Source organism: Nelumbo lutea, chromosome 7 (assembly GCF_056320005.1).
Source record: "Nelumbo lutea isolate HS-2025 chromosome 7, American lotus-T2T, whole genome shotgun sequence".
NCBI classification, from domain to species: Eukaryota; Viridiplantae; Streptophyta; class Magnoliopsida; order Proteales; family Nelumbonaceae; genus Nelumbo; species Nelumbo lutea.
In genome coordinates this window covers 14,990,727-15,003,877 of record NC_142690.1, presented here as the reverse complement: position 1 = coordinate 15,003,877, position 13,151 = coordinate 14,990,727, and the positions used below count along the sequence as shown (strand labels likewise).

At 38.6% G+C, this 13,151-nt stretch overlaps 1 protein-coding gene and 1 long non-coding RNA gene across 2 annotated transcripts in view; one reads left to right on the top strand and one right to left on the bottom strand.

The window, feature by feature from the left end:
• The first annotated feature begins 2,186 nt into the window (after window positions 1-2,186).
• The window catches only part of PYD2 (pyrimidine 2), a 61,736-nt gene continuing 50,771 nt past the window's right edge, over window positions 2,187-13,151 (top strand). Inside the window, exons 1-3 of the mRNA XM_088954058.1 lie at window positions 2,187-2,721; window positions 2,823-2,978; window positions 4,635-4,686. Coding sequence (XP_088810184.1) covers window positions 2,569-2,721; window positions 2,823-2,978; window positions 4,635-4,686 — 361 coding nt within the window. The 5' untranslated portion in view covers window positions 2,187-2,568. The remainder of the gene's footprint in view (window positions 2,722-2,822; window positions 2,979-4,634; window positions 4,687-13,151) is intronic.
• LOC148845256 (uncharacterized) overlaps window positions 4,603-13,151 on the bottom strand; it is a 57,335-nt gene continuing 48,786 nt past the window's right edge. Inside the window, exon 4 of the long non-coding RNA XR_016102102.1 lies at window positions 4,603-4,739. This is a non-coding gene — a long non-coding RNA (uncharacterized LOC148845256). The remainder of the gene's footprint in view (window positions 4,740-13,151) is intronic.

Here is a 13,151-nt window from a genome sequence, read left to right as displayed (position 1 = left end):
TTGAATGATGCTACCCTTATTGTTTCTAACAATTGTGTAAGTCTTATCAATGTTGTGAAACATGGATGGAAAGTCTAAAATGTCCGTTTTGCCCTTTAACTCAAACATTTGACTGATTGGCAAAATTACTTTTTTATCCCTCATTTTAATCTAGATGTGCGGGTTCACTTAGCTTGGATGAGTGGCCGCCGATGACCACCGATCTCTACTCGTTGCACCTACCACCGATCTCTGTTCGGAGGAAACACTACAACATCAACTGCTGCGAGTCTCTGTTGGATTAACCTTAGATTGCTATGAAAGCCTTTTGCCTGATGGGCTAAGATGGAGTTCAATAGATGATTCTCAAAATGTTCCACCAGAAGAGGATTTTCAAACCCCACCAAAGGATAAGGATCAATAGAGCGCCCAAGAATAGAGAGGAGCACCATCGCCTTCGCCCGTGACGCTTGTCACTACAATTTCCAGATGACGGTGAGAAAGGCTGGAGATCTCAAATCTGCAAGGAACCCAGATCTGATATCTAGCCCATCATCTGTCGATTCAATGTAGGTACTCACCATTGATGATGATTTCTTTCGATAGGTGGGTGTTAATTTCTCATCGCTTTGATATACAAGGAACCCTTCTTCTCCTCTGTTGCCGATACTCTTCACCCAAGTCCTTTAAACGCCCAGCTGCTCCCACTCGGGTTGGACTTTTCCCTCTCATTCAAACTCCCCTCCAACCTTCTCTCATGCGAATCCTAGCTAATACAAGACCATCGACGACCAACATCAACTGGTGTGCGACAGCAAGGACTCAGCCGGAGACTGAGTTGTTCCATTCTTGAGGGAAGAAGATGAGAACTAGATCTCATCTTAAGCACGGTCTAAGGTTCTACATTCGACACTCCCGAGCCCTCATCCCTGAAAGTCACTTGCATTGGCTAGGTTCGTGTCAAGACGAAGAAACAGGGGAAGAAGATGAGAATGACATCGAAATGAGAGTTTTAGAAGAACAGACCCAACCTAGGCCGGGATTCATCCGCAACCACATCAGGATTTCCTGTAGCACAAGAAACAGAGATGGGTTCATTTGCCTTTAACGATTTGCAAAGCTCTAAAGAGCCTTCGAGGTCAAGTTTAACCATTTCCTTCCTTGCCAGTCTTTGTGTACTTCAACGAATGAGAGTCAAAAGGCGGTAAAGGCGAGGACTTCATGAGAGTTTAACTGTTCATTGTCTTCGACGAAGAACAAAGTGACGAGAGTAGAGGATTCTGGTGGCCCGTGGTCTTTGTTAGCTCATGAGATCAACAGAGGGTTGATCTTGATAAGAATGTTGATTTGGGAACCGATCTGGTGTTGACGGAGAGGAATCTCTCTTTGTTAGTTCGGGAGCTCAACGAAGGGTTGATCTTGATAAGAATGTTGATTTTGTAACCAATCTGGTATTGATGGAGACGGTCGGAGGAGGATAGAGGGAAGAGAGATCTTAGAGGAGGAAGGGGGTGCCGGGGTTGAGAGGAAGGGGATAAGGGTAACATTGGATTTTAAAAAATTTTAAACTTCTTACATTTGTACGGATTTTGAATGGATGCTAACGTAAGGGTAGGTGGCGTTAGTCAATTTTGTCAATTAGTTCATATATTATAAAATATATATTTATATATAATGTATTTTTATTAATTTATAATATATAAAAAATATAAAAATATATAATATACATAAATATATATAAAATATATAGAAATATATCTATACCAGTCGATTGGATGTCGATTTTCTATATTAGCTAATCAAAAGGAACCATTACCTTTAATTTTTTAAAAACACCAAATCGAAACTAAACCTATTAGTTCGTTTAATCGAATTTTAGATTCAGTTTCAATCGATTTTTTTAACTTTTTCTCACCCTACAAAGCAATGTGGGTAAAGAGTGCAGATAGAGAAAGTGAGACTGGATTTGCTCTTCACACCTGGCTCCTCACACGCATATTCTATTATGCATTGGGAACATCTTCTATATTTATTATTCACAAGTGATATTCTCAATGCACGGTGGATGTGCTTGTGAGACGTCCATTCGTGAGGAGCAGATCCCGTTAGAGAAAAAGTGAATAATAAATTTACGTTCATTCAGGTGGGTCCCGCGAGGATGGGATAGGAGGAAAATTGCCATCCCTGTTTATCGATGACCACTCGATATCCTAAGCTAGTCATACATACAAACGGAATGACTTCGATAGCTATGATCTTGCAAGGGTCATTGTTATATCCTTTTCGTCTACTGAGGATCTTGTGGGGCCTGGTTTGATCTCGTCTACTGAAGATCGACTCTGCTGGTGTTTGACACGTGTACTAGTTTATTGAAGATTCCAAGACACGTCGGACGTCTAGTTGAACGAAAATACTTGGATAGAGTTGCAGATTGATAGTCATGGTCATAGATTCCTGAGGATTCAAATATAAAAGGCGAAGCCGCAATGGAACGGTGCATCATCGTCTTTGTCCTTTCTGAGCATCGGCGAACGCTTACTTGCTTGTCTGCGACTGCTGCTCAGCTGCTGATAAGGTGCTTGACTTAGAATGGCAGAGCCTCGTTTCAGTCGCTCATGGTGGATTATCGGTTATGGATCATCGATGGATTCCAGCTTCAGAACCCAACATGTTGACCTGTTCTGTGTGGTTTTTCTTCTTTTCATCCGTTCTTCCATCTCCGTATCGAACGAGATTCCGGGGGTAAGTGGAATTGGATTTTTTTTTAGGTGAATTCAGGGGGTTTTTTGGTTTCAAAATTTGAATTCTGTCGTTCTTTTTGTATGAATTGGATGGGTTTACAGTTTTGTGCTGTGGGATATGGAGAGTCCGAGTGTGGACCGTCGTCTTCTTCGAAACTGTTGATCAAGGGAGGAACTATTGTGAATGCTGACCGTCAGGAAGTGGCGGATGTTTATATTGAGGATGGGATCATTGTTTCTGTGCAGCCTAATATCAAGGTATAGTCGAATTTTGTTGTAATTTTTCTTTTTGACTGGTAAATTTGAGAATTTTGTCAATTGTATAAAAGTGTGAATATTTATAGGATACGAGCACTCTCAATAATAAAGTGTAAAGCACTCTAGTGAGTAGTGTTCATCTTTTCTGTTGGCGAATTGAATGTATTAGTTTGGTTTTTCTTTGAGTGTTTAAGATAATTCAATTTTGTGGTGAATGAAATAGTGAATAGTCATGTAGTCAACTGTTTCCTTGAAGGATGAAGGGATTTTGTTATATAGCATAGGTAAAGAAGATGGAAGGATAGGGCAGGGCGTGAATGATTTAATTCCATCATCTATGGTTCGGTACTTTAGGCGGAGGGTGACGAGGCTTGAGCAGTGGTTTGAATGGGTTTTAGGATCACCATAGACATACTGATTTATTTTTTTCTTTTTAATTGTTAAGATATACCAATGAAAAAAATTTCGTCAAGCTGATTTTTTTTTAGAAAATGAAAATTTAGGATTTTCTCTATTGTTGTTTGTGATAATGTGTTTATGTGTCTTATATGATGCTATATTTAACGTCTTTTATTACTTCCTTGGTGCATATTAGTTTGAGTTCTTCTTCATACAGTAGTGCCATATTATATTTTTCCTGCATTAATTATTTCAATTATTTTTATATGCCTTTATTGTACAAAAATGAGACCACGGGTTGATGTCAATACAAGATAAGAAACCAAAAAAGTACAAAATGCATAAACACAAAACTTATCCAGTTCAGCAAGATGCTTGCATCCATTATTGAAGATTCGTCCAAAAGAATCCACTAATAAGCCAAAAAATTATATAGATCCAAATTCTCTTTTCAAGAGAGGTACTCTTGGCCAAATCTAAGAATCATTGTTCTTCCCTAGGGGATGCAATCATCTTACCTCAAAATGAAAGAAGATGATTCACCTACCTAATAGAAGGATCCATACACAGTATTGCATGGACACAACATGAGAATCAAAATCTGATGCATGTCTCATAGTCTGACTTGGCAAGATGAAAAACAAGGACTCATGGAGATGTCTATAGACAAGTATAAACTATTAAAACACTCCATACTTGGCTGATTTTTAATATTATAATCCTACAGAAAAGGTTTTAAAAGTTTATCTTTGTTACTTAATAACATTTTGTAGGAATAATGACATTCAATGTGTACATTAACTGTTCATTTACATAAGCAATGAGAGAAAGAAAAGTATCACATAGAAGTGTCCTTGAAGAATCCAAATGAATAGATCAATTTCTCATCCCATGGAGCGCCTAAATTCCCAATGCCTTTCAATTTTGTACCTACTAGATAAATATTTCTTGACTTAAAAAACCCCAAATCTTTTGTCATAAGAAAGCTTCATACACTTCTCCCTACAAAAATTCCAAAATTAACATCTTCATAATCAACTTCTTTATAACCAATTACTGCAGTCAAGAAGGTCAATACTATATTAGAGAAGTGAGAAGAGGAATTAGTTTTCACCTAGGAAACACTGCTCCAAAACTGAACTAGTATATTATCCTTACCTGTATCCACATTTTACCTCCATTGTCTGGTTACCTTGTTCTGTTCCTACGAGGCCCTTGTCTTAGCCTGACATTTTCTTAAACACTTGCTATCTGCAGGTTGGTGATGATGTCACTGTGCTTGATGCCACTGGGAAGTATGTAATGCCAGGTAAAACCTCATATTTCCATGCAAATGGCAACAAAATTGAGGGTTTTCAGTACCTATATCATGGGGTTTAATAGAGTAAATGTGGGACATACATCTGGCCTCATTCAAGAAGCAAACATTGGCACTACTCAGACCTTTCAGTATGAAATTATGAAGTGTATGCTTTGTTTTTAAGAAAAGTCGTTGTTCAACTTTTGCAAATATTACTTGTAGAAAAAGTAGTATACTAGTATACTTTCTATATGTGTTATCAAAGCAGGTAAGCATCCAACTTGAGCATATAATCAGAGTTTGTTAAGCATCTCTAATTTGTTTTAGATTCTCATTGGTGGTATGGTGGCATTTTATCATGCTCTTGAGCAAGGTTCAAAGTATCGACACATATCGGCCGATACGTATCGTTCCGGGACCCCTCCGATACACCCTACAGTGGGTGTATCAGGGGTCTGACCGGTTCAGGGGGTGGAGGAGCCCTAAACTGGCCCCCTGAACTGGTTTTGAAAAATAAAAAATAAAAGAAAGGTATCGATTCGCTCGATACGCCTCTACCAGCGTATCGGGCGTATCGATATTTTGAACCTTGCTCTTGAGGCATCAGTAGATCATACCTGGTCACATGGTTTGCCTTGTGGTTGTGGACTCCTGTCCGACTAAAGGATTTAGCAGAAAAAAGCAGTATTCTCTAGAGTTTCTCTCTTTCATGGAGCTTATGGGAAGAAAGGAATAGCATAATCTTTGGAGGGAGGCATTGGGAAGTTAATCCAGTGATAGGAATTGTTAAAATTTAAATAACAATTGCTTCTTGGGCAATGATTCTCAATGATTTTCAAGAGATTCAGTTTTCTAATTTCTGTAATGATTAGAATGCCTTAGTTTTTTATCTTTGTTATGTTAGGATTGTAATCTGGTTTGTGTGGAATGCCATTTACGGGCTTGTGTATTGGGTTATGACCTCCTTATCTTTTGCCAATAAAGTTTTTTCTTAATTTCTGAAAAAGGACATAAATTGGTAAATAGAAAATTAGAAATTAAACATCTCGTTCATAGACTTGTCACTTATCCTGAATTGCTGGCATAATATTCTTGCCTTTCCAAATAGTAGGGTAACTAAAAGGTAATGATTATCATGTGGTTAGTTTTGGCACTGAAGTTTTCTGAGGAGGACCTACTTGGCTGACTTAAAAATTATTCAATTGTTTAATTCACTTTTTTTCCTTAGATATGATGAAGTGCATGCTTTATTTTTAAATGAGGATTTCATATCCTTGTATGCTATTAGTTTTTGGACAAGCCTAGAAAATTAAGCAATATATGCAAGGTTCAAAATGTCAGTCTTGGAAAATGTTTTATTCCAGAATTTGGATATGCCTTGATCTGATCCGTTTAGTTCACGGGTCGAATTTGGATATGCCTTGATCTGATCTTCCATGACCCGATCCAATCCATTAGTTATGAAATATTATATATTATATATGTCTTTTCTATATATTATTTATATAATTATATATTATATATTGTATATTACATATTATGTATTATATAATATATTATTATATTATGTAATAATATAACATATTGTTTATGTTATATCATAATTTTTTATTACAATTCTAATCAAATCGGATATCCAATAAGATATTCGAATCATACTCTTGAAAATCCGACGGATTCTTATCGCATTCGGATCGGATATACCCTTTATCGGATCCGGTCTGATCCGCTTGCATCTCTACTAAATATTTTGTTGTTGCATTATGGGTAGCACAATTAAGGTATATAATATTAGTGTTATCCCCCACCCTTACAACATAGAGAATTTTCATTATTTATTTTTATAGAAAATATTTATTTATATATAATGGAATAGCTGTTAGAACACAGAAAGTAAATATAGAAGCATAAATTAGTGCAAACAACACTAACAATTAAAATAATTGTACTTGTGATGTAGGACTAGCTTAATTTCAGTCTTAGAGAAGGTTGAATGGTCTATTTTTGGTCAGAAATTTATGGCTGTTGATGGCTGTAATGGCTTGTTGAAGGAATAAGAAAGAAAATGGGAGAGAAAGAAGAGAAAAAAAGAAAATGGGAGAGAAAGAAGAGAAAAAATACCCAAAATCACTCATAGGGTGCCTAGAACCACTCTTGGGTATGGGAATCACTCACCATAATTAGCATAAGCTCAAGAAAACTCAATAAACTTCATTGATCTTTTGTAAAACATCCATATCCTAGTAGTCAAACTGTTGACCCATAATAATCCCAGTAGGGCTCAAACCAAACTGTCATATTCTATTTCAATTCAAACAGGACTTAATAACTCTAATCCTACTTATGCAATGACCCTGAAATTTTAAACATAAACAAACTATAAATAGACAAATCAGACCCTACCATTGGACCCTATAGAAAATCTGTAAAATAACAAAAAAAAAAAACCCCTGGTGTCCACTTCAGTCCAAATCCCAAGTACCATCATTATGCCATATTAGGACTAGTGACCAAGGGTGTTGGTCGATTTCCATCAACTTGACTATCCTAAATTGTCAAATATTACAAGTTCACAATTTATAATGAAATCTTAGTATAAGACATATCCTCATTCTGGGATTGAAGAGAAAAACTAACCTTCTGCACCTGTCATACATTCATCGACATCAATTGGAGTCAAGCTCCCCTATTATATGGGTCTCTATCCATCTAGTCTGGGTGAGACTAGCATTGGTTGGATGGTTGGCAAAGAATGAAATCATTTTCCAGAAATTATTTTCAGGTTGGATAGTTGTAGCCTTGGTTTTTGGATCAGGTTTGTTTAGGATATCACCTTTATATGTACCCTGTTGAAAATGTTAAAATAATTGATTTTATGTTTGTTAGGGTCTGTTTGGCTGATTAAAGTCTTTTTTATTTTAATCTTTTATTGTACTATCACTTAGTAGGGGCACAAGGGTCATTTCCCTTCTTATTTTTTCACCCTATATATTATAATGAAGCTGGCACCGCCAGCACTGTTCCATTGCCTCAACACTTCATCTTCCTTTCCTTCTTCTCTTCTCTTCTCTTTGCTGTAACCTTCAATCAGATTTACTGTCAAGATGGTATCAGAGCATGGCCGTTGAATCTGGGTGATCAAATGTCTTCTCCAAGTTGCTGAATCTGGGCGGAATAGTGGAGTACATCTGAGTTGTTCAAATCAGACCTGCAACTGATACCGCCCCATTTTTTTCTTTTTCTTTTCTTCTCTTCCCTTGGTCGTGTACCAAGAGGAAAACGAATGGACCTGAACCACTGAATGTTGGCACACCCTTGTGAGGTTTTTCCTCTGTTTGTTTCGGATCGTTGATCCTGTACCTGTGAAAGGCTGTTGTAGGTCACGTATGACCTATTTTCTCTACTTGTTGGCTTGATGCCTTGTGTGTAAGGATCTCCCCTTGTGATTATTGTTTGTAGACCTGCTGAGAAAACTAGTAGGCTGGGACTGCTACTCCGTACAGGTCTGAATATCAGATCTGTCATCTTGTTTATTCTGGAAATTGGTGCTGGTCTTGTGCTCAGATTAAGTCCAAAGACTGCAGTGTGGGTGGATTAATCACTTGTTGTGTGTGGAGTTTTTTGTTCTGATATAAGGAGTGATCCTAAGTTGAAGTTTTTTGATAAAAAAAATTCTGTGTTGACCATGTCTTCTGAGAATTCTGCTACTTCAGGGATTTCTGGAAATCAAAATGGGGTAAGTGGGGGAATGGATATGAGTTTCCCCATGGCTGTCATTTCCTTTGATGGTCTGAATTACCTTGAATGGTTTAGGGGAATGAAACTCTACATCACTGCTAGGGGAAAAATAGGATACATCAATGGGAAAGTGAAGGAACTGAAGAGCGGAAGTGCTGAATATGATAGATGGAACCAAGAAAATAGTATGGTGATGTCTTGGCTCTTGGTTTCCATGCTGCCACAGGTGAGAAAAACTTTTATGTGGGCTACTGCTTGTGAAATATGGAAACAAGCAAAGTCCACCTATTCAGAGCAGAGACACTATGCCAAGATATACCAATTGCAAGCTGAATCGTCCACTTGTAAGTAGGGAGAAAGGAGTCTCTCGATGTACTATTCGGATCTGACATCGATATGGAAAGAACCTGATCACTATCAGAATGTTAATTGGAAGTTTGATGAGGATGCAAAGGCATACAAATCACTTGTATCTCAGCAATGGGTATTTGCCTTTCTCTTGGGGTTGAATCCTTTATATGAGTGCATCAGGGTGCAGATCTTGGGAAGTAAAGACTTGCCATCAGTCAGAAGAAAGTAGAAGAAATGTGATGAATTTTATAGAGGGGGAGCCAGTTGCTCTAGCTGTTCGGGGAAGTTCAGATACTAATGTTAGAGGTGGTTAAGAAGGGTGACTCTCAAAAGAGAACAAATGATAAGAGTAAGCTTTGGTGCACTCACTGCCAGAAGGCAAGACACACCAGAGATACCTGTTGGGATCTCCATAGTAAACCTAAATGGGCATAGGATTTGGGTAAGAAGTCAACAACTGCTTAGGGCAAGAAACCAAGTCAGTAGAATTAGAAAATGTATAACTCAGCTAATATGACATCTCAAGAGACTGGTCCCATGGTAACTTAGGAAAGGCATCCTAGTTCTGACCCTAAGGAAGAGATCATCAACTCCTTCCATGACCATTTGGAGTTATATGGTAGGACTCTTCGCCAGATGGATAATGATCCTACTCCTACCTCTTTTGCATCTACTTCAGGTAACACTGCCACTGCCTTTCCTGTGTCATCTCGTACCTTTGATTCCCCTTGGGTAATTGACTCCAGAGCCTCAAATCACATGACCGGTAAGTCAAATTTATTTAAGGCATACAATCTTCTCTCTAGGAGAGATAAGGTGAGACTAGCTGATGGCTCTTTCTCCACCATAGCCGGCCAAGGAACCGTATCTCTCCCACTCCGCCTTACCTTTTCTAACATACTACATGCTCCTAAATTACCTATAAATCTATTTTCCATTAGTAGTATTACTCACTCTTTGGACTGTTCAGTTACTTTCTATTCGTCTTCATCTGTGTTTCAGGATTTGGCCTCTACGTGTTGGAGAATAAAGCTGGTATTGTGGCTATAGAGTCATTGAGTTCGTCCAGTGAGAGTCAAGCCTATTTATGGCATAGTCGTCTTGGTCATATTTCTTTTGAGTTGTTAAAAGTTATGTTTCCAAAGTTGTTTGAGTCTTTGCTAGTGAGTCAGTTGCAGTGTCAGACATGTCAATTGAGTAAACATTGTAGAAGCTCTTTTCCTTTGAGAAATAAAAGATCTGAATTTCCGTTTCATATTGTTAATTCTGATGTTTGGGGCCTTATTACTCTACCTATTGAGGTTGGATATAAGTACTTCATTACCTTGATAGATGATTTCTCTAGATACACTTGGGTTTACCCTATGCGATCTAGAGAGGAAGTGCCTAAAATTGTGAAAGACTTTCAATGCATGGTGTTCACTTAGTTCCAAATCGAAATCCATATTTTCTAATCGGACAATGCAAATGAATACTTTCATAGTGATCTCACAGAATTCTTTGCATCGAGTGAATCACTTCAACGAAGCTCTTGTGCTAGGACACCTCCGCAAAACAGTGTTGCTGAAAGAAAAAACCGTCATCTTCTCGAAGTAACTTGTGGCTTGTTAATCCATATGAATGTTCCGAAGCGCTTTTGGATGGATGTTGTTCTGTGTGCTACGTACATCATCAACCGTATGCCCTCTTGGTTACTAGAGTATAAGACCCCACATCATCTTTTGTTTCCTATAGCTCCATTGTTCCCCATTCCAATGCATGCTTTTGGGTGTCGTTGCTTTGTTCATAACTTGTCACCTACTCGGGTTAAACTTGATCCTCGTGCTATTCCTTGTGTCTTCCTTGGTTACCCTCTATCTCAAAAGGGGTACCGTTGCTATGATCTCGTCTCTCGTAAGTACTATGTCTCAATAGATGTGTCCTTTGAGAATTAACCTTTCTTCTCGGTTTTTCCTCAGGGGGAGAGTAGGGTTGAGGAGAAATAGGCTCTGACTCAACTACCTCCTCTACCCGACCCTCCTCCATTCCGTGTCTTTCTTCGCCGCCACAAAAGCCAACGGAGTTCAAGAGCCATGAAACTTGACACTATGCAACCAACATCATCGGCTTCACCGGAGGTTGATCCTTCCCATCAGCCAGGTACACTTGCTTCTATTGATATGCCTGCTCTTCTCAATGTTGATTCCCCTATCATTAATGATCTTGATGTTCCTATTGCTAAGAGAAAGGGTGTTAGATTTTGTACCACTAACCATCCTTTCTCTCACTTTGTGTCCTATGATCATATTTCATCTTCATATCGTGCATTCCTTTCCTCTATTGACAGTATCCCCGTTCCTAAGAATGTGGCAGAAGCTTTATCCAAACCTGAATGGACAGATGCAATGAAGGAAGAGATTGATGCATTACATAAAAATGGCACTTGGGAGTTAGTGGATCTTCCTGAAGGGAAGGAACCAGTGGGGTGCAAGTGGGTGTTCATAGTGAAACACATGGCTAATGGAACTGTTGAAAGGTACAAGTCCAGACTGGTGGCAAAAGGTTTTATACAAGTATATGGAGTGGACTATGCAGAGACTTTTGCCTCAGTAGCCAAGATGAACTTTATCAGAAATCTCCTTTCACTAGCGGCAAATCTTGACTGGGAATTTCACCAATTGGACATAAAAAATGCTTTCTTGAATGGTGACTTAGAAGAGGAAGTGTACATGACCCAACCTCTAGGTTTTTGTGCTAAAGGAAGTGAACAGAAAGTGTGCAAGCTAAAAAAATCTTTATATGGGCTGAAGCAATCTCCTCGGGTCTGGTTTAGTAAGTTCCACTCAACAATTCAACAGATGGGGTTCAAACAATGCCAGTCAGATCACACACTATTTGTAAAGAAAGGTGAAGGGAAAATTGCAGCTCTAATTGTGTATGTGGATGACATAGTGATCACAAGAGATTGGGAGGCTGAAGTACAGAGACTAAAAAAGTTCTTAGCCACTCAATTTGAGGTGAAAGATCTAGGCCTCTTACGTTATTTCCTTGGAATTAAAGTTGCTCGCTCTCACAATGGCATCTTTATTTCCCAACGAAATATGTACTTGTTGGAAAACATGGGGTTACTGGTTCAGATCTGAAAAATAGAATTGTATATATTCCTAGGATTGTGGAAGGATTGATTTAGAAAGTTTTTTCTTTGTATTTCTTTCTTTCTATTTTTGTACTTTCTATTTTCTCTTCTTTCTTTTTTTCTTCTTTCTATTTTCTTTTCTTTCTATTTTTCTTCTTTCTATTTTCTTTTCTTTCTATTTTTCTGTCTTTCTATTTATTGCAGCAGCTTACTGTATAAATATGCCCATTGGCAATAGAATGAAACATATCAGTATTCTACCATTCCAAAACATGGTATCAAAGCTCTAGGTTTGTCAACCTTGAGATTTTTTCGGCCTTCATTGCCAGATTTTGTGTTTTTCTCTTCTGGCCTTCAGTGTTGATCTGTAACTAGAAGTGTTCCTTTATTCTCCTTTCCTGCTGGCCTTATTTTTCTTCCATTAACAATGACCGACATGACTGCAACAAGTGCCCCCGTCCAAACCGATGAAGGAGCAACAAATTCTCATCCTCACATTGGTGATTTACAGAATATTCAGGCAACATATAAACTGAATGGCCAGAATTACTTGAAGTGGTCACAACTAGTGCGTACCTATTTGAAGGGAAAAGGAAAAATTAGTCACCTCCTTGGAATAGGACCAAGGTTGGGCGAGCCCAATTTTGATGCTTGGGACGAAGAGGACTCCATGATTATGTCATGGTTGTGGAGTTCAATGACACCCGAGATCAGTGATACTTGTATGTTTCTTCCCTTTGCAAAGGCTATTTGGGATGTTGTCCGACAAACCTATTCCAAAGCCCATGATGCTGCTCGTGTCTATGAGGTCAAAGTGAAGACTGTGGCGGCCAAACAAGGGAGCAGGAGTGTTACAGAGTATGCAAATCTGCTGCAAAATTTATGGCATGAACTTGATCATTATCGGGTTCTTGAGACAGTGCGCAGATGATGCTGTGATCTTGAAGAATTTTATTGAAAGAGATAGGGTGTGTGATTTTTTGGTTGGACTGAATGCTGAATTTGATCAGGTCTGAATACAAATTCTTGGCAAAGAAGAAGTGCCTCCATTGAATGAAGTCATAGCCCTTGTCAGAGCTGAGGAAAGCCGCCGTAGAATCATGCTTGAGCCTAAAGATCCCGAAGGCTCAGCCATGGTGGCAAGGGGAGGAAGTTACAGTGGTTCAAAGGGTGAGAACAATCACAACTTGGCTCGTGACACAACCACCCGTGACTCTAATGATAACCTCTGGTGCACCTATTGCAAGAAGCCTAGACACACGAAAGATCG